At 41.5% G+C, this 27253-nt stretch overlaps 1 protein-coding gene across 1 annotated transcript in view; it reads left to right on the top strand.

Annotated features, from left to right (window-relative positions):
• The window catches only part of zgc:171775 (STKc_p38 domain-containing protein), a 64688-nt gene that overhangs the window by 1593 nt on the left and 35842 nt on the right, over positions 1-27253 (top strand). The window contains exons 2-4 of the mRNA XM_028825192.2: positions 5728-5857; positions 5957-6015; positions 11218-11329. Coding sequence (XP_028681025.1) covers positions 5728-5857; positions 5957-6015; positions 11218-11329 — 301 coding nt within the window. The remainder of the gene's footprint in view (positions 1-5727; positions 5858-5956; positions 6016-11217; positions 11330-27253) is intronic.

The raw sequence follows: 27253 nt of genomic DNA, 5'->3' as shown, positions 1-27253 counted from the left end.
TCAAAATGTAGTTTGTGAGGGGGAAAATGGTAACGGGTGAAGTGAAGTCCAACAGGAGACCTCTTAATGTAAGAGAAAACCACACTAGTATTGCAAGAGGTTCTGCAAATGATGGCCTGAAAAATGTCACTACTGCAGGGCATTACGCCAATCACCTTTACTGAAAGCCCTGGAAGGGCAATATGCACCAGCACTAGAGCAGAAGAGAAGAGGAAGAGGTTTGGTCTGGGCATAAAATTGTAACGTTCTTCTAAGATACCATAAGGCAGTCAGCCCAGCACATTTCTGACTTTCTGTTTTGTAAATGAGAGCTAACAAGAAGTCAGAAGTCCTCCTGGCCAACAAGTGCAAGCGTGTGGCCGCTAGAGAGTGAAGCTGGGGCCTGGTGTCTCTATCTAGGACAAAGTTGAGAAATACTCTTCTGCCTAACTGTTACGAGACAGCATATGGACCCTTAGCTGAAGGAACGGGACTGGGTCCATCTTTACAGGGACAAAGCAGCTGAGAGCTTGACTTAGGCTGTGTCCCCAACTGCTACATTTTCATTTCAAAGCTGTGTTATTTGAGGAAAAGGATCTCTGTCCACACTAAAACGACTGAAAATGTATGCCATGAGCCATGTGAATTATTGCAAAACAATAGCAAGCAGTAAATTATTTGTCTTTTGCGCATGTATGCTGCAATCAAACAATACAAAACGCAATTTAGAATACAATACAATACAATACAATACAATACAATACAATACAGTTTATTTTTGTATACAGTAATCCCTCGCTATATTGCGCTTCGACTTTCGCGGCTTCACTCTATCGCAAATTTTATATGTAAGCATATTTAAATATATATCGCGGATTTTTTGCTGGTTCGCGGATTTCTGCGGAAAATGGGTCTTTTAATTTCTGGTACATGCTTCCTCAGTTGGTTTGCCCAGTTGATTTCATACAAGGGACGCTATTGGCAGATGGCTGAGAAGCTACCCAGCTTACTTTTCTCTCTCTCTCTCTTGCGCTGACTTTCTCTGATCCTGACGTAGGGGGTGTGAGCAGGGGGGCTGTTCGCACACCTAGACGATACGGACGCTCGTCTAAAAATGCTGAAAGATTATCTTCACATTGCTCCCTTCTGTGCAGCTGCTTTGTGAAGCGACATGCTGCACGGTGCTTCGCATACTTAAAAGCACGAAGGGCACGTATTGATTTTTGATTGTTTGTTTCTCTCTCTTTCTCGCTCTTTCTCTGCTCCTGACGGAGGGGGTGTGAGCTGCTGCCTTCCTTGCAACTGCTTTGTGCCGCAGTGCTTCGCATACTTAAAAGCCAAACAGCCCTATGGATTTGTTTGCTTTTCTCTCTCTCTCTGACATTCTCTGCTCCTGATGCGCACTCCTTTGAAGAGGAAGATATGTTTGCATTCTTTTAATTGTGAGACGGAACTGTCATCTCTGTCTTGTCATGGAGCACAGTTTAAACTTTTGAAAAAGAGACAAATGTTTGTTTGCAGTGTTTGAATAAAGTTCCTGTCTCTCTACAACCTCCTGTGTTTCTGCGCAAATCTGTGACCCAAGCATGACAATATAAAAATAACCATATAAACATATGGTTTCTACTTTGCGGATTTTCACCTTTCGCGGGTGGCTCTGGAACGCAACCCCCGCGATGGAGGAGGGATTACTGTAGCCCAAAATCACACAATGAGTGCCGTAATGGGCTTTAACAAGCCCTGCCTCTTGACAGCCCCCCAGCCTTGACTCTCTAAGAAGACAAGGAAAAACTCCCAAAAAACCCCTTGTAGGGAAAATATGGAAGAAACCTTGGGAAAGGCGGTTCAAAGAGAGACCCCTTTCCAGGTAGGTTGGGCGTGCAGTGGGTGTCAAAAGAAGGGGGTCAATACAATACAATACACAGAACAGAACAGAACAAATCCTCAATAAAAAATAAAAAATATGAATTTTTTAGAAGTACGAAGCAGAATTTAACAGTAGATGATATCACATGGGGCGGCACGGTGGCGCAGTGGGTAGCGCTGCTGCCTCGCAGTTGGGTGATCTGGGGACCTGGGTTCGATTCCCGGGTCCTCCCTGCGTGGAGTTTGCATGTTCTCCCCGTGTCTGCGTGGGTTTCCTCCGGGGGCTCCGGTTTCCTCCCACAGTCCAAAGACATGCGGGTTAGGTGGATTGGCGATTCTACATTGGCCCTAGTGTGTGCTTGGTGTGTGGGTGTGTTTGTGTGTGTCCTGCGGTGGGTTGGCACCCTGCCCAGGATTGTTTCCTGCCTTGTGCCCTGTGTTGGCTGGGATTGGCTCCAGCAGACCCCCGTGACCCTGTGTTCGGATTCAGCGGGTTGGAAAATGGATGGATGGATGGATGATATCACATGATAAGATTTGGATATGTTTAGAGTCCTGGAGACCTCATCCATCAAGCTGCCTCCCCCATTTGGCCATTCCATGGGTGAAACAGTGCTGGACCAGCCAATCCGATGAAAGGACCCCTCTTTCCCATGATTCCTGTGATCCTCCATCTGGGATGACTTTACCTTAGGCAGGCAAAACAACTTGACAGGTGGGCCGTGGCACCAAGTGCCACATTTGAGTACCGAGAAGAAAAAACGGAGTAGGTGAGGGTTAGTTTCCAATTCTAACTCATACTGCTCATACAGGTGAGCAACACAACAAGCGCCATGGAAAGTTAACTCTTTTGTGTCCGCTGTGTTGGAATGTGAGTGACAAATCAGAGAAAATGATGAAATGTAATGAGCAGGATCGTTTTTTTTTTAACATTTTACTGAATTTATTAAAATCAAACAACATTCCATACAAGCAAGTCAAATTTTACAAAACTAGGTTCAAATCAAGTCAACCCCCACCCTTGAGAAAGAGAGCTAGGCCAACATAGTGAAACTTTAATAGTAGAAAAGATAAGTAAGTAAATAAATAGAATTAAAAGGGGAAGAGAATCCACTTCCACAATATTAAATGCTCATTCTAAAATATTATTAATTAGATCCTGCCAGGTTTTAAAAAGAGTTTTGCACAGATCCTGTAATGAGCGTTGTGATGGTGCGGGTTGGCTCCATGCTCCTAGTCCCTTCCGGTAGCTTCTTGACCCCGACACCATCGATAACGTAACCGGCTGGGCCAGACAAATGAGGACACTCACGATGCGAGGGATATGTGCACAAGTGACTAAGTGCTTTTATTAACCTCTTCAAAAACAAACAGTGTCCCAATAAAGGTGCAGTAGTGCAGTGCTTCATCTATCAATAAACATTGATAATGCATGTAATAAAATCAGGGATAAAATGAGAGCAAAACACACAGTCATTGGACCAAGACTGCCTCTTCTGCTCTGGATAATCCCAGCCCAACTCTTTTGTCTCCCTGGCCAGCAGAGACTCTGCAGCTATGAACACAATGCCCGACCCCACCTTGGCTGCCTCCACATGGCTCCTGTCAGATTACTTAGGGTTGGTTGTACTCCCATCATCCTTCTTGAACCCGCGGTCGTACCTCAGATCCCTAGGGAGGCCTTCCGCCATGCTCATTCCACTCTACCCAAATGATCAGTGGGGTGAAGCAGCCCCTAGACAGCCAAAACCTACACTACTTCATGCTGCCTTTCCTGTCTGGCTGGCTGGCCTCACAAATCTTCCCTTTTGCTCCCAATTCTGTTTCTGTCTTGTGCTCCCCTTTTAAACACTGAGGAGGGTTGCAGGTGTGATCACCGAATTGATGCCTCGGGATGATAACAAGACAATCACATCAGACCAGCTGCACATGCTCACGAGACACATCCATCCATCCATCCATTTTCCAACCCGCTGAATCCGAACACAGGGTCACGGGGGTCTGCTGGAGCCAATCCCAGCCAACACGGGGAGGGTGCCAACCCACCGCAGGACACACACACCAAGCACACAATAGGGCCAATTTAGAATCGCCAATCCACATGTCTTTGGACTGTGGGAGGAAACCGGAGCACCCGGAGGAAACACACGCAGACACGGGGAGAACATGCAAACTCCACGCAGGGAGGACCCGGGAAGCGAACCCAGGTCCCCAGGTCTCCCAACTGCGAGGCAGCAGCACTACCCACTGCGCCACCGTGCCACCCCTCACAAGACACAGCTCAGTCTTTTCTATCGATTATCCACACCTACTCCACTCCCCAGCACATTGTTTATTTCAAATGCGACAATGAGCCGTGGACCTCATACTACAAGTGTGATTAGAGTCTGCGTTTTTGCTCATCCACACCACTACAGTGAAGCTACATTTTCAGACGTATACGGCCCTGGAGAACATTTTTGAAAGACTTCAAGTTGAAAACACTGGAGTAGTGTGAACAAAAGGTGAAAATGGAGACTAATGTCTGTGTTTTAAACAAAAACATAGTAGTGTGAATGTACCCTCAGAAATCTACCAGGATTAAGAAATGTAAAGCCATACAAGATCCTAGACTTGGGTCTAGAGTTTGACTAGAAGTGACTCTAAAGGGGCATTTAAAGCTGCCTCAAAGACAGGATGAAGGATTAAAAGAAATAATAAAGACTCAACTGGCTGAAGGGAAAGAAAAACCGCATTGAAGGTAATTGGAGGTGAGGATGAGATTGCTTTGATAGTACATCGAGACAGGCATCTGGATGAGCCACCCCACCATTATTATTATTAATCTGGCTGACATCTTTATCCAACATTTGATATGCAATTGATGAAGTGACTTGTTTATGGTCACACAGCATCAGTAGCAGGATTTGAACCCACAACCTCATAGTTTGAAGTCCAACGCCTTAATCACAACACCACACTGTCTGCCAGGTAGGCAGAAATGCCAGGCCTGTGGAAGTAGACACATAAAACCAAGGGATTGGCCTTCAGAATGTTAATCTGGTTGTGGGGGGTCATAATGTAACCCCAAATCATTAAAAGGATTTTCTTTGGTTTACATTTAGGAAGTTATGTTAATAATTAATAAATTGTCCATTACAGTTTAGAAATCTGTCTTTGACTGGTATTGAAATCCAATAGGAAAAAAATTCTACTTTCTCCTACCTTCTGCAAATATTAAGGAAATCAGTTCATGAAAATATGACAGACGTGCACTGGCAGGGAGCTGATATTTTTTTACTCGTATCATCCATCCATTATCCAACCCGCTATATCCTAACACAGGGTCATGGGGGTCTGCTGGAGCCAATCCCAGGTTGCAAGGCAGGAGCAAATCCCGGGCAGGGCGCTAGCCCACTGCAGGGCACACACACACACTTGGGACAATTTCGGATCACCAATGCACCTACCCTGCATGTCTTTGGACTGTGGGAGGAAACCCACGCAGACACAGGGAGAACATGCAAACTCCACGCATGGAGAACCCGGGAAACGAACCCAGGTCTACTTAGTGCGAGGCAGCAGCACTACCATTGCGCCACCCACTCTTATCATTTAAAACTAATTTTTCTGAGTACTTATTAAAATGAGTATTTTGGAGAAAAAATACAGATTAATAAAAACTTGACGTCAAAAGTTTGAAATTGTTTAGGATATCGTCACAAGTCCTGGAAGTGTCATGAGGAGTCCATTTGTCAGAAACGTCCCCATTACAGGGACAGGTTCTATGTCCTTGTGAACTGCAAGTCACTGAGGAAAACAGACTTGTCATATGAAAAGTTAATAAATGTCGGATGTCTTAACGCACAACTAAAACTTATATGTTATTTTTTTGTGTTGCAGTGGAGCTACAGATCTAAAGACGAATGAGAAGGTAGCAATTAAAAAACTCTACCGTCCATTTCAGTCATTGCTTCATGCAAAAAGGGCATACCGGGAACTTCGTTTACTTCGCCACATCCAGCATGAGAATGTAAGTTTTACTCATTATTTACAAAGTCCTAAAACTTTTGACTTTTAAAAGCATTTGGATACCGAGTTTTACTTCATATCTCTCATTCTGTCCCTGCAGGTGATCTCTCTTTTGAATGTTTTCACACCTGATTCATCCCTGGAAAAATTCCAGACATTGTGAGTACATGTGATAGTTCATTTTGAAATGCTTTCAGCTTAAGAAATCGGCTACCTGTTGAGACATGAGCCAGCCACTGCTTGGAGAAGTGCTAGGGTCAGAAGTGAGATGGTGTGTAACTCGAAGGAAGCCCTAATATGTGCTCACTAACTCCAACAGGTGGACATTACTGTCTGTCCACACTAGGTTGCATACTGTAATACCCTGGTATGGAACATGGTCATCTTGGGGCCACCAAACACTATAAGAAGTGATAGATAGATGCTTTATTAATCCCAAGGGGAAATTCACATACTCCAGCAGCAGCATACTGATAAAGAACAATATTAAATTATAGAGTGATAACAATGCTGGTATGCAGACAGACAATAACTTTGTATAATGTTAACGTTTACCCCCCCCGGGTAGATTTGAAGAGTCGCATAGTGTGGGGAAGGAACGATCTCCTCAGTCTGTCAGTGGAGCAGGACATTGACAGCAGTCTGTTGCTGAAGCTGCTCCTCTGTCTGGAGATGATACTGTTTATTGGATGCAGTGGATTCTCCATGATTGACAAGAGCCTGCTCAGCGCCCGTCACTCTGCCACGAATATCAAACTGTCCAGCTCCATGCCTACACTAGAGCCTGCCTTCCTCACCAGTTTGTCCAGGCGTGAGGCGTCCTTCTTCTTTATGCTGCCTCCCCAGCACACCACCGCGTAGAAGAGGGCACTCGCCACAACCGTCTGATAGAACATCTGTAGCATCTTATTGCAGATGTTGAAGGATGCCAGCCTTTTAAGGAAGTATAGTCGGCTCTGTCCTCTCATGCACAGAGAATCAGTATTGGCAGTCCAGTCCAATTTATCATCCAGCTACACTCCCAGGTATTTATAGGTCTGCACCCTCTGCACACAGTCACCTCTGATGATCACGGGGTCCATGAGGGGCCTGGGCCTCCTACAATCCACCACCAGCTCTTTGGTTTTGCTGGTGTTCAGGTGTAGATGGTTTGAGTCGCATCATTTAACAAAGTCCTTGATTAGGTTCCTATACTCCTCCTCCTGCCCACTCCTGATGCAGCCCATGATAGCAGTGTCGTCAGCGAACTTTTGCACTTGGCAGGACTCCGAGTTGTATTGGAAGTTCGATGTATATAGGCTGAACAGGACCGGAGAAAGTACAGTCCCCTGCGACGCTCCTGTGTTGCTGACCACAATGTCAGACCTGCAGTCCCCAAGACGCACATACTGAGGTCTGTCTTTAAGATAGTCCATGATCCATGCCACTAGGTATGAATCTACTCCCATCTCTGTCAGATTTTGCCTAAGGAGCAGAGGTTGCATGGTGTTGAAGGCGCTAGAGAAGTCCAGAAACATAATTCTTACTGCACCACTGCCTCTGTCCAAGTGGGTGAGAGATCGGTGTAGCATGTACATGATGACAACCTCCGCTCCCACCTTCTCATGATATGCGAACTGCAGAGGGTCAAGGGCGTGACAGACCTGTGGCCTCAGGTGATGAAGCAGCAGCCGCTCCATGGTCTTCATCACATGCGACGTCAGAGCGACTGGACGGAAGTCATTCAGCTCACTAGGATGTGATACCTTTGGGACAGAAGTGATGAAGAAAGCACAGAATATTACTGTATATAACCGTCTTCTATATAGAGCATATACCCACCCAACCCGGTATCCAACCCGCTATATCCTATCTACAGGGTCATGGGGGTCTGCTGGAGCCAATCCCAGCTAACACAGGGCGCAAGGCAGGATACAAACCCTGGGCAGGGCGCCAGCCCACCACAACAGAGCATATACACTTCCTATAAAAGTAGTCACCCATTGAAAGTTTTCACATTTTATTCTTTGTAATGTTGGGGATTTAATTTAAAAGTGGAAAAGCAGATGGCCCAGATGATGTGCCAGTGGAAGCATGGAGATGTTTAGGTGAGATGACAGTAGAGTTTCTAACTAGATTGTTTAGCAAAATCTTGAAAAGTGAAAACATGCTTGAGGAGTGGAGAAGAAGTATATTAGTACCAATTTTCAAGAATAAGGAGATTGTAGAGATTCAATGACTGCAGGGGTATAAAGCTGAGCAGCCACACTATGAAAATATGGAAAGGAGTGATGGAGGCTAGGCAGAGAAGAGGGGTGACTGTGAACAGCAGTATGGTTTCATGCCAGGCAAGAGTAATGCAGATGTGATGTTTGCTTTAAGAGCGTTGATGGAGAATTACAGGGAAGGTCAGAAGGAACTGCATTGCATGTTTGTGGATGACATGGTGCCAAGAAAGAGGAAGTAAAGAGTAGCAGAAAAGTATTTGAGGATGTTGCAAGATATGTATGAGGACAGTGTGATTGTGGTGAGGTGTGCAGTGGGGATGGAAGCCTGGTTTCACGGTGAACGTGGAATTACATCAAGGATTGGCTCTGAGCCCTTTCTGTTTGCAATGGTGATAGACAGGTTGACAGATGAGGTCAGAGAGGAGTCTCCATGGAATAGGATGTTCACAGATGACATTGTGATCTGTAGTGAGAGTAGACAGCCGGTGAGGCAAACTTGGAGAGGTGGAGGTACAGAATGTAGGGAAGCTGAATAAGAGTCAGTAGAAGTAAGACAGAGTACATGTTTGATAGCAAGGAGCAGAGGTGGTGAAGGCAGACAAATTTAAATACTTGGGTTCAGCAATCCAAAGCAACGGAGAGTGTGGCAGAGAGGTGAAGAAGAGAGTGCAGGCAGGGTGGATTGGGTGGAGAAGAGTAGCAGGAGTAATTTGTGATAGAAGAGTACCTGCAAAAGTGAAAGGGAAGTCTATAAAACAGCAGTGAGACCAGCTATGTTGTATGGTTTGGAGACAGTGGCACTGAGTAAAAGACAGGAGGCAGAGCTGGAAGTGGCAGAGCTGAAGATGCCATGATTTTTGCTCAGAGTAACGAGAGTAGACAGGATTAGGAATGAGTATATTAGAAGGACAACACAGGTATGACCATTTGGTAACCAGGTGAGAGATGCTAGATTGAGATGGTTTGGGCATGTACAGAAGAGAAATGAGGGGTACATTGGGAAAAGGATGTTGAGGATGGAACCACCAAGCAAGAGGAAAAGAGGAAGACCAAAGAGGAGGTTTATGGACGTGTTGAGGGAGCACATGAAGGTAGTCGGTGTGTCAGAAAATGATGTAAAATACAAGGGTAGATGGAGATGGATGATCTGCTGAGGCGACCCCTAAATGGGAGCAGCCAAAAGACGAGGAACTAATGTTACAGATTTATTTAGCCTTTTTTGACACTGAGAAGCAGAAAAAAGACTCTTTAATCTCAAAGTGAAAACAGATCTCTATAAAGTAGTCTAAATGAATTAAAAATATAAAACAAAAAATATTGATTACATAGGTATTAACTCCCTTTAATATGACACCCCTAAACCATCAGTGGCACAGCCAATCGGTTTTAGAAGACCTACAGTTAGTTCAATGGAGATCAACTGTCTGTGGTCCAGGGGTTTCAGTTGATTGTAGTATAAATGTAGCTTATCCAAGTCATTATTTAGTAGATGCACCTTTGACACCCATGACAGCCTTGAGTCAGTGTGCACAGGTCTCTGTCTATCAGCTCTTCACATTTTCCTCATTTTTCTAAATTACAAATACAAAACTCAAACTAATTGATCACATAAGTATTCAACCTCTTTAACATGACCACCTAAATCATGAGTGGTGTAGCTAATTAGCTTTCAGAAGTCGCAGAGTTAATGTAGTTCAGTGGAGATCACCTCTCTGGGGTTTCAACTTATTGTAGTATAAATTCTATACTAGGAGATCCAGCTTGTGGTGGCTCAGTATAAAGGCCTAACCAACACAGAGAAGACCAAAGAACACTCCAAGTGTCTCAATGAAAAGCACAAGTCAGATAATGGAGAACTGGGAATAGCTACATCATTGAATATCCCTTGAGGCCCAGTTAAGCCAATCATTAAGAAATAGAAAGACTGTGACACAGCAGTAAATCTTCTTGGAGCAGGCTCTCCACACAAACCGAGTGATGATGCAAGAAGAAGACTAGTGAAGGAGCCCACCAAGAGACCTATGAGAACTCTGAAGGAGTTACAAGTTACAGTGAATTACATTGGAGAGACTGTGCAGACAATTGTTGTCCAGATGCTTCACCAGTTGCTGCTTTATATGAGATGCACATGACATTTTGTCTAGAAGGTTATAAGCTTAGAAGGCTAGAAGGTAGCTAGAAGAAAGTTTTATGGTCTGATGAGACCGAAATGGAGATATTTGTCCATCAGACTAAAGACTGTGTTTGGCATAAGCCAAACGCTGTACATCATCAAAAACACACCATCACCACCATTGACCATGGTGGTGGCCACATCATTTCTTTGGAAATGCTTCTTTGCAGCTTTGTTAATGTTCTGGAGTGACAGAGTCCAGATCTCAGTCCAATTGACAATTTGTGGCTGGACTTGAAAAAGGCTGTTCTTTGTCCCCATGTAGCCTCATAGAGCTTGAACATCTTTGCAAAGAAGGCTGACATGGCTGCCAAAGGTTGTTCTACTAAATACTGACAAGAAGGAGGTGAACACTTACGTAATCAATTATTTTTTTTGTTTTATATTTTCAATTCATTTAGACCACTTTGCAGAGAATATGTTTTCACTTTTGACATTAAAGAGTCTTCTTTGGTTGTTTTGCTGTCAATAAAAGGCAAATTCAATCCATGTGTGATTCAATGTTATATGAAATAAAATAAACTGCCAAGGGGGTGAATACTTTTTATAGGCAATGTATAACAGAATCTATCTTAGAAAGACAAACAGTATATTAAAGATGGCAGCCATCATACACAACCCTGCTTCTGCTTTGTCAGACAGTGCATACACACCACGAAGTTCAGGGGCTCTAACTACACGTCTTAAGGTCACTCAAGTGACAGTACACTTGGGCATGAACATGATGAGGCATTCTGAAAGCTAAAGCTGCAGACTCTAATAAATCAACAAGAAAGAAGTAGAAATAAACAAATTTGATATCAGATTAATAGATCGACAGGAACAAGCAGGTTACTAAGCTTTTCTGAAAGAGAAGAAAATGTTTTAATGCAACAACGCCTTTGAGTTTGACACATCACCTTTAAGAATGAATTCCTCAGTAGGGCATTTTAATGATTGCCTTCCCCACCAGAAATTAAATCCTAACTTCTTCATTTGCAGTTACATGGTGATGCCGTTTGTAGCCCAGGACCTGAGTCACATCATGAAGAAGGGAAAACTGACTGAAAAGATAATAACTTACTTACTGTACCAGATCCTCCGGGGGCTTAAGGTGAGATGGGGTGGTATAAACATTTTCCCTCCCAATTACTTAAATATTTAGTGCCAAGTTGTCCTCAATGTAAAGCAGTTTAGATTTTATAAAAATGAAAGGAACTTTATAAATGTAAAGCCTTGCTTAACATAGCTAAAAGTATTAAATAGAAAGTGGGATATTGAGGATGACGAGGTGGGGCTAATGACCTTTAAAATTTAAATTCTTATTGAAGCACATGGGACAGCATTTTATCAATATTTTTTAGAGATTAGTTCATAAATATAAGCAAATAATAATGATGTTAGGTCTTACATAGTGTTTAATTTTGTATATTTCCCCAAGTAGTGATAAGACACAATATAATACTGCTGAATTCTAATGTAGAATGATTGGGTTGATAAAAATCATTAAGCCAGAAAAATCGACCAACTTGGCAGTTGATTCTTATTGTTTCCCATTTCTACTTTTGAAAGCGTAGTTTGTAATTCAAAAATATGTAGGCCACAAGTACTAAATATTAATTTATTTCTTTCAATTCTTTATTTCTATAAACATTGTAAAAGAGTTTATACATGCCATTTTGAATACACAAAGATAAATATCATGACACTCAGGCATTTTAAAAGAAGACCAGTTGTTTGAAATTTCTCAGCGCTTGTCTTCTTCCACAATAATCTTTCAGCCCCCGAGTTGTTTCAAAAGGCCAAATCACAATAAATGTTTCATGTCACATGGTTGGTTTTTAATTTACTTCCATCATTTCCCCTCAGGGATTAATACATTGTATCAGATACCAAAAAATGTGTGATAACTCACACAAGCAAATAGAAAATGTATCCTTACCACGAGAAAACCAGAACCAGGAACGTGGAATAAAATATATTCGGTAGTCCCATAATAACAGTGAATAAGCTTTGCAAGAGGGAGAACCCTGAACTCCGTCTTGCAGAAACCAATTCCATTCAGAAATCTTTATAAAAGTAGGGAATTTATTTTCCAAAAAAAAAAATTAAAAAGCAAAAAAAGGAGGCAATAGTATTTGCCAATAAGGCAGTCCTTAGTAAACAAGTTCAAAAACTCTATCCAGAAAAAACAGAAGAAAAAGAATGGAAATAGAAAGATAGCAAAAAGGAAAAACTCACAAACCACCAAACGCATACAATGTACCACAAGTGACTACAAGTCCCATGAGCCTTTTGGGGGAACCACTCACAAAACACAAGGGACACGGCAGAACAACCATTCCCACATAGAAATCAAACAATAAACACAACTGATAAAAATGCATAATAATACAAATAACAAACATATAACAACATTAACATAAAATAAGAATCAAAAGGATCAAAAATGTACAAAAGGACATAGAAAAGGAATTTAAATGTAAGGCAGAGTAGTGGCCCTGAGTTAAGTATAACACATTAGCCAAAGTACCCAGCATTGCCAAAATAAATAAATAGCCAAAAACTTTAATTTGGAAATTCAGCATAACTAAATATAACGCACAGTGAGAGAAAACGATTTGCTCTTAGACTAAAGCTGTAACTGAGTGAGACAATGAAACTGTTATACAGAATAGTCGAGAAGCAAACGGCATATAGTGGTGTGAAAAACTATTTGCCCCCTTCCTGATTTCTTATTCTTTTGCATGTTTGTCACACAAAATGTTTCTGATCATTAAACACATTTAACCATTAGTCAAATATAACACAAGTAAACACAAAATGCAGTTTTTAAATGATGGTTTTTATTATTTAGGGAGAAAAAAAATCCAAACCTACATGGCCCTGTGTGAAAAAGTAATTGCCCCCTTGTTAAAAAATAACCTAACTGTGGTGTATCACACCTGAGTTCAATTTCCGTAGCCACCCCCAGGCCTGATTACTGCCACACCTGTTTCAATTAAGAAATCACTTAAATAGGAGCTGCCTGACACAGAGAAGTAGACCAAAAGCACCTCAAAAGCTAGACATCATGCCAAGATCCAAAGAAATTCAGGAACAAATGAGAACAGAAGTAATTGAGATCTATCAGTCTGGTAAAGGTTATAAAGCCATTTCTAAAGCTTTGGGACTCCAGCGAACCACAGTGAGAGCCATTATCCACAAATGGCAAAAACATGGAACAGTGGTGAACCTTCCCAGGAGTGGCCGACCGACCAAAATTACCCCAAGAGCGCAGTGACGACTCATCCGAGAGGTCACAAAAGACCCCAGGACAACGTCTAAAGAACTGCAGGCCTCACTTGCCTCAATTAAGGTCAGTGTTCACGACTCCACCATAAGAAAGAGACTGGGCAAAAACGGCCTGCATGGCAGATTTCCAAGATGCAAACCACTGTTAAGCAAAAAGAACATTAGGGCTCGTCTCAATTTTGCTAAGAAACATCTCAATGATTGCCAAGACTTTTGGGAAAATACCTTGTGGACTGATGAGTCAAAAGTTGAACTTTTTGGAAGGCAAATGTCCCGTTACATCTGGCGTAAAAGGAACACAGCATTTCAGAAAAAGAACATCATACCAACAGTAAAATATGGTGGTGGTAGTGTGATGGTCTGGGGTTGTTTTGCTGCTTCAGGACCTGGAAGGCTTGCTGTGATAGATGGAACCATGAATTCTACTGTCTACCAAAAAATCCTGAAGGAGAATGTCCGGCCATCTGTTCGTCAACTCAAGCTGAAGCGATCTTGGGTGCTGCAACAGGACAATGACCCAAAACACACCAGCAAATCCACCTCTGAATGGCTGAAGAAAAACAAAATGAAGACTTTGGAGTGGCTTAGTCAAAGTCCTGACCTGAATCCAATTGAGATGCTATGGCATGACCTTAAAAAGGCGGTTCATGCTAGAAAACCCTCAAATAAAGCTGAATTACAACAATTTTGCAAAGATGAGTGGGCCAAAATTCCTCCAGAGCGCTGTAACAGACTCATTGCAAATTATCGCAAACACTTCATTGCAGTTATTGCTGCTAAGGGTAACCCAACCAGTTATTAGGTTCAGGGGGCAATTACTTTTTCACACAGGGCCATGTAGGTTTGGATTTTTTTTTCTCCCTAAATAATAAAAACCACCATTTACAAACTGCATTTTGTGTTTACTTGTGTTATATTTGACTAATGGTTAAATGTGTTTGATGATCAGAAACATTTTGTGTGACAAACATGCAAAAGAATAAGAAATCAGGAAGGGGGCAAATAGTTTTTCATACCACTGTATGTACCTGTGGTCTATAAGATTGTGCTTTTTTTGTTCGAGCCGATGACGATGTCCTCCATCAGCTGAAGTGTACTCCTGCTGCCTGATGGCAATTGTAGTCAGCACCAGTTTTAGAGTTACTCCCTCCCAATATATATATTCTTTCCCCAATATGACATGTAGCCTAAATTTGAAGTCAGACCAACAGCAAGGCACACACAAAATTTTGTAAAAATCAATTCAGCCATTTTTTGTGTGAGTAGTTAACAAACAGACATCCAAACGGCTTATGATTGTAAACTATTTACAGTATATAGAGGTCACTACATTAACAGTAAAATATGGTGGTACGCTCAGATGCTTGTCCAACCTTTGGTTTGAAGAATCTAAAGACATTGAAGACTAGATTAGACATGGAAAAGATAAGAAATAAAAATCTGGACTTTTGGCTTTTGTCTTCTGCTTGGTCTTGGGTATTATGTCATTTTGGGTTTGATGATTAATTTAGTAAAATATAATAGTAGTAGATCCCTGCCTGGCAAACAACTTTCTTTAGTTTCCTCTTCTAAAAGACTTTTACTTTCTGGTGTAATCATTAACAGCCTTTATCCTTTTTTACAGTCATTTATGTTCATCAAAGAAATCAAAACTGACATTCCTTTGGTTTCATTTGGACCTCCTGTTCTAAGGAGCATGCACATATTTGTTGCACTACTGCCTAAAATTTAAGGGCATTTTATGATCTACTGATGTCTTTTTCAGTTTGTAATTATTATTTTTTTTCAAATTTGTATCCAATTTCTGTCCATCTTGTTTATAATTGATTGTGTACTGTCTCATAAGTCTGTCCGTGTTCTTTGTTTGTGGTGGGTGGCAGGGTTACCCTGATGTCACCACTCCTCGGCCCCCCTCGCTGGCAATTTAAGCCAGAGAAACAGGAGCTCAAACAACTGTTCATTAAAGTTGTTAAGGAGTTGAGCTTTCTGCATTTGGATTTTGTTGTTTTTTGATTAATTTGCTCTGTTTATTGGATTGCATCTTCTGGACAGTATTTGGGACTGATTTGATTAAGGATTGTCTTTTAGGCAATTTGTTATTACATCTTTTAAGCACCTTTTGTGATTGCATTTGCTGTTTAATAAAATATTCCCTTGTGATGCCCAGGTTGCCCGTAGCCTTGGCACCTTCCTGAACCCAGACATTGATAGTCATGACCGGGTTAAACCAATTGCGAGTGAGGCAGGCAAGCAAGATTTTGTAATAAGAATCAAAACAGTTTATTAATTAAAACAGAGAATTATAAGTGCAAAAAAGAATGTGAAGCAGTGCGATAAATAAGTCATTTGCTAGTTCAACAAATAAATCCATAAATACTCCAAATTCCAAATTATTCATTAATTTCCATGCCTTAAAATAAATCTGTGTCTCAGAGTGTCTAAAATAAGTTTAAAGTCATGGTTGTCGGACAATTCAAAATATTTCTTTCCTTCAACATTTATTTCTATAGCACATTTTCATATAAACGATGTAGCTCAAAGTGCTTTACAGGATGAAGAAAGAGAAAAAAGACTAAATATATAAGAAAATAAAATTAGGCTATATTAATTAACATAGAATAAAAGTAAGGTCCAATGGCCAGGGAGGACAGAAAAAAAACCAAAAGAAAACTCCAGCCTTTGGAGAAAAATATAAAATCTGCAGGGGTTCCGAGGCCACGAGACCACCCAGCCCCCTCTAGGCATTCTACCTGACATCAATGACCTCCATCAGTCCTCATTGTATTCAGTATTCACATGAAAGAACTTGATGATGACGGTCATGTGGACTTCTGGCCTTTAAATGTCTTCACCTGGTCCTCATCAGGACAACAAGAGTCCTCAAGGTAGCAACCTGTAGCACCCCCAATCCCACAAGTGGATCGGAGCACGCCTGTAGCTCCCAGGAGACCCTGCCCATCTTGACATACACAGAGTCTGGCTTCTTCTGAGAAGAAGGTTGCTGCATCCCCAGTCCCAAACCTGGATCCGAACTCAGCCAAAAATGGACAACACAGCTCCCAGGGCATCTTGTACACCTTTCGGATGCTGCTGCTCTTGTGCCTCCCTCCTTCAGCTACATCCAGCGGCCTCTCTTCCTCCAACCTGCTGTATTGCTCACTGGGCAGGTGTACAGTCACCACCTGGAGCTCCTTACACAGCCATTGATCGTGCTTTTCTCCTCACAAATCAGCCTGGCTGATGCTGCCTTACCTTCTCTCACTTTTCCTCTCTGACCAGTGATCCCTCCAAACGATCTCCAGATAATTATTTCAGACCATTCATCTCAATAGGGCTTCCCCAATCCTCTTAAAACCCTTCTATACCCGAAGCTTATCACTGAGCGCACCTCTGCCCAGCCCACAATTATCACATTAAACCGGTGCACATTTTTATACTCACACAGCACGCCGGCACGGGGTAAAAGGTTGTGCTAAAACCATAAATTAATTAAACAATTAAAAACATCCCATCTTCTTACAATATCCCATTTTACAACTAATCCTCGCTGCCTTTTGTCCCCAATCTAGAGTTCTTATGGTTTCTCCTCCTTGTGAGTCCTTTTAGGACTGTTTTGATTTATACTGAGTGTTAAAGCTGGTTTTCCCCTATTTTGGGCCTAGGCAAACTAAAGCCGTCCGGTAGTAGTCTGGGGCAAGCTGGTGTGGGGTGAGACCCTTCTAGGCTGGCCAGTGAAGATCATGGCCTGCTTTGTGGCTATACTGTGGAGGCTTCACACCCGCTTTCACCATGATCAAGTCTCCTTCTCACAACAACTGCAGTCAGGCAGTGAGTGTAGTCCCAAGGTGGGCTGTGGTTTTAAGTGTTAATCCAATGAAAATGTGCACATTTCTTACTAAAGACTCTCTGGTTAACGTTAGCGGTTTTCTGTTCTCTAGTCCTAGTGTTTGTGTTTCTGACTTTTTGCTTCGCTTAGTTAAAATTTACATAACTTCTGTATTTATTCATGCTCTTTTGTTTTGACTTAATTATAGCTTTTCTTCTGAACTGTTTGTGTTTTTTCATTGGAGTTGTTATAAGACAAGAAATGAGCCTCATTTGGCCTGGCATTGTCTGTGCTTCAAGACAGATGATGGCATCTAATCAAGTGCCTTAAGGTGAAACGATCAAAATGTGTAGGTGCCATATGTGAAGCTTATCACCATGTCTGTTTGCTGGTTAAGGAATACTTTTTACATTAGTTAAAAGAGTGCACATAGTTTTTAAATATTCTTTAGAAATAGGAATAGTTAGGCTTTTAAGGAGATTGAAGAGAGCCGCATTGATCAATGCTTCACAAAGAACACAGACGCACCAAGACCCACAGTACAGTAAGTGGCAGATGATAGTGACAATATGCCAGCGCATTTTTAATTCTTAACTGGTTTCACCAAACACAGCGATATTTAACTGACCATATCAAGTGAATAAACTGACACTGATTATACAAGAACTGTTTTTATGAAAGCCTCTGACTCAATTATATTTTCTTTCTAGCAAAATGTATATGAACATTGAACAATGGCGGCTCTCTTCAATCTCCTTAAAAGCCTAACTATTCCTATTGACTAAAGAATATTTAAAAACTATTTGCACTTTCTTTTAACTAATGTAAAAAGCATTCCTTAACCAGCAAACAGACATGGTGATAATATAAATCTATTTGTTTAGAGAAAACAGACCGGCTGGTTAGTATTATAAAATGGTTCTGTTTTTAATTTTTTTAAGTGGTTGCAATGTTTTGCTCTGATATTTTGCACCCATTTGCTGCTTTGATTCATATAAAATTAAGTACATTGGTTTTTGGGTATTTAAATAATTTATAATAGTAATAAATATTTTGCACCATTTTCTATGCCATTTTTGTTTTGCATAGTTACTGCCATTTGTGAGGATTTGTTTCATTGTCACTTAGGAAATTAACACAGTGACGTTATCATGGCAATGAGTTTAAAGATCAGCACTGACATCGCTTCCTCATCCGAGATTGTGGATAACCCTTCTCTCAGTGTTAGGATTTCTTTAAAAAAGCTTTCTCGGTTAACAGTCTTGGGCTCTGTTTCTTCAACTCTGAATTTTGATTGATGTTTTGGTTTCGACGAGAGTGTTTTTCATTTCCTGGCTGATCTTAGAGATTAATTTTTAAAGATTTGTAAAACTTGCGTATGCAGAAAAAAATGGCCCAAAATGTGCATGCACAACTTTCTATGCAAAAGCCTGGATTTATAAAAGAAAACTTGATGGAAGAATGTCCATGTATTTACTTCAACTCTGACCAATGCATATGAAATATTTTAGAGAAACTGGGAAATGTCGACTCTCTTAATCAAATAGGGAAAAGCAGGAAAACCAGCGAAATAACAACTCCCGCATGTAATAGTTCATATTGCTGAGCCATTATTATCATGTGTGTTGGCATGACAAACATATTACACCTCAAAAGTGAAGACTTTGATGCCCAGACTGTATTTTAGTTTCCTTTAAAGATGGCCAATGCTGTGTCCTTGCACTCAAGGACTTTTTCGGTGTTCATTAGTTTATGTTTGCTGCATGTTCTCTCTTCTCTGCGAATTGCCTGGTAGGTCAGGAATTTCCACAGTTCGTGATTGAGGTGCTGTGGCCAATGAGGCAGATGAAAAGGGTGCCCGCACAGGAAGAAGGGGTTAGAAAAAAGAGAAAAAAAGGAGGAAAATTCGCCTGGACAGCAAGAGAAAGATGAGCGAGAGACAGAGGTTAAGTGGAGAGAAGACAGAGACACAAAAAGAGTGAGAGCGTCGTGCTGCGGGGAGTGAGAGGCAGGTGGTCTAGAATGAGCTTCAGTGGCTGCAGAAGCCTGAACCTGAAGAAAGTACACTCCTACTGAGGAGCACTTTTGCACTTTTATCCACCTACCCCTTGCTTTGTGTGTTATGACCTCATCTGCTAGGCTTATCCCTTGGGTACATTATCAGTGGTAGCGGGTTCAAGAGGCTCCTAAATGCTACAGGGAGGGTCAAGCCAGCTGGCACGATCCTAAGCAGTGACATTTCGTTGATGGACAAGTCACCTGCTACACCAAGATGAGACCAGCAAACACTGTGGCTTGGTGGCCCAGGTCAACCCATTTATTATTTTTTTAGGCTAAGTAGTATTGGCAGATGACTTATATACTTGGGGCTGTATGTGATGGCTGGTCTTTTGGTAAGGTAACTGGCTGAAACTGTGGTTTATCACATGGCCTGTACTATTAATTGTAACAGCAATCATGTAGTACCTTATGCCTTTCCCCGATCCCCAGAAATGAGGGAGTTATAATGCCTTAATTGCTCTTGTCGTCTCAGCAGTAAACCACAGCATAGAACTCCTCAAATGTAGGTGGCGGCGCCTTGCTGCATCAGGAGGGAAGCTGCTGCACCAGCCAATGAATTTCTGAAACATTCTGATTGGAAATTTATGAGATTGATTAGCATAGTCCATATATGGATGGTTCAGGCAGACAACCGGGAAAGGTTCAAGGTGCATTCATGTATGCACATGTACAAGGTGATTGTGATTTAAAAAGGGTAATTTGCATAGAAATATGTGTACACCAGGTTTTATAAATAAGTTTTTATCTTGGCGCATGCATTTTCCTGTTGTTCGGTGTATGCATACATTCATGTTTGAATCCACACAGTTTTATAAATGAGGCTCCAGGTCTATTCGCTAGCACAACAGTTAGATTAATTAAATTTTCCCTGTGTGTATGATTTTGGGTGTGTGCATAAGTGGACAATGTATTAGACTGGGACCCATTGTTGTTGGATTGAGCTGAACTGGATTAAGAGGACTGAGGATATATTGTGCTATTTGACTTAAACCAGATCTTTTTATAGATCTATTCGTGATGAGCGAAAACATTCATCCATATATATATATATATAGTGATAAGAAGTCACAAAAACAAGTATAAAGAGTTGGGGATTGGCCCCTTATATTGTTAGGATCAGGTAGCAATTTGGTCAAAACTGTTTAAATGCAGGTATTCGACAAAGTACAGAAGTTTGAAGGTGCTTTTATACAAAAATGGCTGCTGATTAATTAAGGAGGAAGTAATGTCATCATGGGAGGACAGGACTGGCATCATCAGCGGAAGCCAGAAGTGATGTCATCAAAAGAGGACCGGAAGTGATGTCATCAATGGGAGCCGGAAGTGACGGGGAGGATGGAATAGTGGATGGACAGCCATTTTCTGGAATGTGAAGTGGTGAATGCTTATTTGTCTTCTTTGGTTCTGAAAAGTTAGGGAAAGAGATATCAATACCATCAAACAACCCTTCATCCTTTACACCTTCACTCACCTCTGGGCTTGTTGACAGTCTCCTAAGCGCTCATGTGTGACAATATATATATATATATATATATATATATATATATATATATATATATATATATTATATATATATATATATATATATATATATGAATTATATTGTGGCAAGTACCCAGCCGGAAGGACCGAAGGAGGGATTACACCGCCTCCGGACCACGAGGGGGCGACCTCCCTGGTGGCTATGGGGACCACGGGAAAGGGGCATAGAAGCTCAACCCTATAGGTGCTCCAGGTGGTCACTGCCAGGGGGTGCCCAGATGCCTGGAGATCCCCGGCCCTCAGCACTTCCGCCACACCTGGAAGTGTTGGGAGGATGAAGACCAGGGACACCTGGAGTGTTTCCGGGTGCACAGCTGGCACTTCCACCACACCGGGGAGTGCTGGCAGAGGCTCGTTGGAAGGCACCTGGAGCACGTCCGGGTGAATATAAAAGGGGCCGCCCCCCTCCATTCGATGGCTGGAGTCGGTACAGTATATACAGTATATACAGTATATATATATATATATATGTTTTTTCACAGAAGGCTATTTATATTGATTTGCATATTCAAAGAGGCGTAATTCTGGGAGAAGTTGGGGGCGGGACAGAAGGCGCGTGCACATGCGTTACTTTTCACGCTGATCGGGATTTATGTAGCGGAACAACGTGGAAGTTTGCATACGTACAGATTCCTGCATCTGTATTTTTCTATACGTACGCACTTTCCCGCTTTTGTGCTTACGCCATGTTATAGTGTGAGTTCGACGCACGGCGTTATACATGAGGCCCCTGGAGACCTCAGCCATCAAGCTGCCTCCCCCATTTGGCCATTCCACAGCTGAAACAGCACTGTCAATCCAGCCAATCCAATGAAAGGACCCCTCTACCCGATGATTCCTGTGATCCTCCATCAGGGATGCACTTTACCTTAGGCAGGCAAAACAACCTGGCAGGTGGGCCGTGGCACCAAGTGCCACATTTGAGTACTGAGAAGAGAAACAGAATAGGTGAGGGTTAGTAACAAATTATAACGATCATGTTACTTATGTTTTAGTGCTAATGACTAACAACAGAGATGCAGTCTGTACAGTTAATCAGCAGCTCTAGTCAGGATATGCTAAACTGAAGTAGTGAGTCTTCAGCCGGGATTTAAAACCTGAGACCGAATGGGGCATCTCTTATAGTAGCAGGCAGACCATTCCACAATTTAGGGGCCCTGTAACTTAAAGCTCAACCTCCCATTGTTATTTTATTAATCCTTGGAATTATAAGCAGACCGGCATCTTGAGATCTTAATATGCGCTCTGGTTTGTAAGTCATGATAAGTTCAGACAAGTAAGCCGGACCTTGGCCACTTAATGCTTTATATGTTAAAAGGAGGATTTTGAAAAAATGCCCTAAACTTAACCGGGAGCTAGTGTAAGGATTTAAAAACTGGAGTTATGTGTTCGTATTTTCTTATTCTTGTAATAATTTTTGCAGCAGCATTTTGGATTAACTGGAGGCTGTGTAAAGAACAGTTTGAACATCCAGTGAACACCGCATTGCAGTAGTTATTCCTACTAGAAATAAACGCATGAATTAATTTCTCAGAATCCTGTTTATTTAGAAAAGTGCCTTAATTTCCCAACATTTTTAAGATGGAAGAAACATGATTTGGACAACTTTGTAATATGTGCTTTAAAAGACATGCTAGAGTCAAAGATAACTCCTAGATTGCGAGCTGATTCAGTAAAATTAATGGGGATTCCAACTGAGTTAAATGATGACAAAATATTGTTGTGATCAGCGTCATTCCCTCCAACAATTAACATCTCTGTTTTATTGGTGTTTAAAGGCAAGTAGTTCTCATCCATCCACTCCTTTAACTCACTAACACAACTAATTAAAGACAACATCGGAGAAACTTCATTTGATCTAAATGAAAAGTATAACTGGGTGTCATCTGCGTACGAGTGAAAATTAACATTATGTTTCCTAATGAGAGATCCCAGTGGAAGCATGTAAAGTGAAAACAGTAAAGGTCCCAGTACTGAGCCCTGCGGGACACCATATTGAACTTCTGTGTATAATGTTGGAGTGCTGTCAGCACATTTCTGTACATTTTGGAATTGATTTGATAAATAAGAACTAAACCAGGTGAGCACAGTGTCTGTGAGCCCAACATCATTTTCTAGCCTGTACAGTGAAATAGAATGGTCAATGGTGTCAAATGCTTAAGTCTAACAACATAATTACAGTGGAGTTTCCTTCATCAGAGGATATCAGAATGTCGTTTACAACTCACGTTAGTGCCGTTTCTGTACTATGACCAGTGCGGAAACCAGACTGGAATTTGTGACTGAAGCTGATTGGCGACTAATTTTTGTAGTATTTTAGAGAGAAAGGGTAAATTTGAAATAGGTCTATAATTATTTAGTATGTGTGGGTCTAGGTCTGACTTTTTAAGCAATGGTTTAATGACTAACACTTTTAGTGCATCAAGTACTGTGCCATGCAATAATGAACTATTAACAATGTTTAGAATAGGCGCTGCAAGAACATCCATTGCACTTTTTACTAGTTTTGTTGGCTCTGGATCCAGGGAACAAGTAGTGGGTTTCATTTTAGAAATTAAAGTTAAGACTTCCTGCTCAGTTACAGGATTAAAATTACTAAAGTGCTGAATGCAATGTCAGGCAGGGTCTGCTTAGCTAGTATGTGGTTTGCACTGTGATGCTGAGATCTGGGATCTTATATTTTTAATTTTCTCATTGAAGAAGTTCATAAAGTCTGTACTGCTAATATCTGTTGGTATTTTGCACTGTAGATCTGAATTCCCATTTGTTAATTTAGCAACTGTTCTAAGCTGTACCTGAGGATTTTTATTATTGCTATATTGCTATATCCTCCTTCTGTTCAAACAACTATAGACTAGTTCAGACAAGCCGAGGATGGCTTCAAAATGTCATCTCTTTGTAAACACCCACCTCTGTGTGTGAAATGTAGAAAACTTGGAGTTATTTAAAACTTGGGAGTAATAAACAACTGGAATTTGTAGACATGCTTCACTAAGTAGACTCTGCAACATGAAGCACACGCCAGGAGCCCCACTGTCATGTCTTTTCATAAAGTAATAAAGAGTCTGTTTTTTATAACACAATGAGGGAGTATCACATTGCACACAGCAGATGTTGTTCAAGTAAAATATAATGTTTTGACAACCTGTGGCTTTTCTCCTAAAGAATGCGTCATACGCTTCAGTTATTCCCTATTGTGATAAACCTCCTCGCTTCATAAAGCAACTCTTTCCGTGCGGACAAGTGCCATAATATCCTAATTGATGTCATAGAGTAAATGTTGGGTGCTGTTCTGGCGTCGAAGTAATAAAAGAAAGATTTGTGTGACAAAATGGGGGCACTTCCAGAGTGGGCTCCATACTCAGAAAAACACCAAGGCAGTACAAACAGGTACTGGAAAGGGTAAGTAAGTATGACTAATTCACAAAGACAGTCCCACCCTGGGCATTACTACACCTTTCGGGTACAGCTACTCTAGACTACGGGTCGCTTGACCACATACACAGGTGAGCACCAAATGAAGTAGTTTCTTCCTACCCCCCCAGCCTTCCTTTACCAAATCAACTAGCCCACTGTTTCTCCTTGCGAGGTGAGCACTTGCCTCTTCTCCTCTTGAGACTCCAAGCTCGCCTGATCTTTATGGCTGGTCCATTGAGTACTTCTGGCGCCAGACAAGCCTAATGTGAAGCCCATATGGACCACCCATGTTCCCAAAGAGACTCCTGCAAATAATTAATTTCCCAGAAGCCTCTGTGGGAACCATATCCATTGCAGTGACATAATGTAGCTTCCTACTAGCTCTTGTAGAGTTCTTCTCCAGCCAAGGACCTCTTGGTGTGACATCCTTGCTGGGCGAGGGTATCCTGCTCAGATGTATACTGCCCCATAGTTCTTACTACCGTCTGGATCTCTGATACATTTGCTTTGACTTTTTAAGGTTCAATTTTGTTTCAAACGTTCACACATCTTCTTGGCAGATTTATGAGACAAGGAGTAGGTCTGAAAATACCATAAGTTAAATCTGTTATATTATCTGATGATTCTGCCTTCCCACTTAGTAGAGGCCAACTTGACAGAGTGAAGGTAACAAGGCCACATTATCAGTCTTGCCCCATGCTAGTATATGAGCACCTAGCCAAGGCGGTCTTGTATTGTACCTCTGTGTTTATTATGTCCGCCATTGACAGAGATGTACTTGACCACCACCTGACCTTCAATATCAGAATTGCATTTGACCCCCCCTTGTACTGGAATGTTCCACCTGCTTCTCCATATAATTCCCTTTTAACGCTGGTTAGCTGGGAATGAGGTGATAAGCATAGAATGAGAACACTGTTGGATCCGATTTGAGTCAGTGTGATGAGTTGCTGTAGGACACGAAGACATGGCTCAACTAAAGCTTACGTCAGTATACCGTGTGGTCAAGATCAGTAGCGTAGCGTGGGTGTCAGCCGCCCGGGGTGGAGGAAAATTCCGCAGCCCCCTAATTTAGGTATGGTTCAAATTTTTACAAGATATTATTATTATTTATTGTGAAATTTTGCCGCCCCCTAAAAGTGCCGCCTGGGGCGGGCCGCCCCCACTACGCTACACCACTGGTCAAGATCAGGATTTGTTGAGCAGGCTCAGGACATACTGTATAAGGTGCCAATTAATTCTATGATGTGTGAAATGCAGACAGAATCTAATTCATTAAATGACAAGGAATCATCATTAAAGATGGAAGTCAGAATTTATAGATAAATTATTTGTCAAATATGTACTCAGTGCTGAGATCAGTATTTACTTTACCACACAGGAATAAGCAATGTGCAGTGGAGATGGGGAAAGTTTAGAAAAAAAAATTAAAACTGCATGCTAAATGAAAAACAGGTTATGGGTTTAGAGGTCCTTGTTGTCACCTGTACGGTGAAATTCTTAATTGAATGTTGTGTTCACTAGGGGGCGTTGCAGCACCCCAAATCCCAGACAGAACCTCACAAACATAAGTCCCCACAGACTTTTCCAAAAGTTACACAAGCACAATTACAAGAAGTCTTCTTCCTGTCTCTTCCCTCTCCTCCACTCCTCCTCAGTGAGCTTCATCCTCTTCCACCCGACTCTTACTCACCAGGGGCCTCATGTATAACGCCGTGTGTAGAACTCACACTATAACATGACGTAAGCACAAAAGCGGGAATGTGCGTACACACAGAAAAATCCAGATGCAAGTATCTGTGCGTACGCAAACTTTCACGTTCTTCCACTACATAAATCCCGATCAGCGTGAAAAGTAACACACGTGCACGCACCTTCTGTCCCGCCCCAACTCCTCCCAGAATTATGCCTCTTTGAATATGCAAATCGATATAAATAGCCTTCTGTGAAAAGACAATGGGAAAAGCACAGGGAAAAATATAAGAATTTCAGCGAATACCAAGTGGAGGCAAAGGAAAAAACGTACTATTTGTTGGTTTAAACAGTGGTATAATCAACAAAAGAAAGTTGATCGAGTGACATAGTGTCGGAGAAACTCGAAAGCTCAAGTTCACAAAGTCGCACAATGCCTGAAATAAGAAAGAAATCACATATCAAAGTTGGCGTGAAAAGGCGAGTCGTAGCGGACCGTCTGAGTGTCATATGAAAGCTTATTAGGGTACAAAGAAAAAAAATAGGCACATAGTGGGAAAAAAGCACGAAATGTCAACTTTAATCTCGAAATTTCCACTTTAATCACGTAGTTAATTTTGTCATTAAAGTAGAACATCGTAAACTTCATCTTAAAATCATTTATTTTACTAGTTTCTCAAATCCCATCGTAACTAAAGTAGGACGTTAAATGCTTTGTTCTGTGTTTGATCTTCTATGTACTCTATGTGTGTGAATCACTACGTGCTTCTGTTCTTTCTCTTCCTCCGACAGGACACAGAATCCATTACATTCGTGATATTACAGCTCTCTGAATAATTAAAATACTGAGATGTATACGTGATATCTTTTTCATGATGATAGGAATGAAAGCATGTTATTAAACATGGGAACACGGTGGCGCAGTGATTGTTTATATCTCACGCAAGAGGCTTGCTGCGCCATGCGCGACCTTCAATGAAATAATTTATTACAGAAGTACTGTCTCTTTCAAACGTACTAACCTCCAATTCCAGTCCTTACTTTTCTTTCTCCAAATACCCAATCGCCACACAATCAGCTCTGTAATAGACGTGAAGCCATCTGTTAGCTTAGAACACCGATTCTTCAAAATTTTTAAGGAACATTGAAATATCTTCATAGTACATGTTTAATTATTCTATCCGTCTATCCTTCCAGTGTCACGTC

This window comes from Erpetoichthys calabaricus, chromosome 18 (assembly GCF_900747795.2).
Source record: "Erpetoichthys calabaricus chromosome 18, fErpCal1.3, whole genome shotgun sequence".
NCBI classification, from domain to species: Eukaryota; Metazoa; Chordata; class Cladistia; order Polypteriformes; family Polypteridae; genus Erpetoichthys; species Erpetoichthys calabaricus.
Note: the sequence above shows the minus strand (reverse complement) of the source record. Positions and strands in the feature narration are given on the sequence as shown.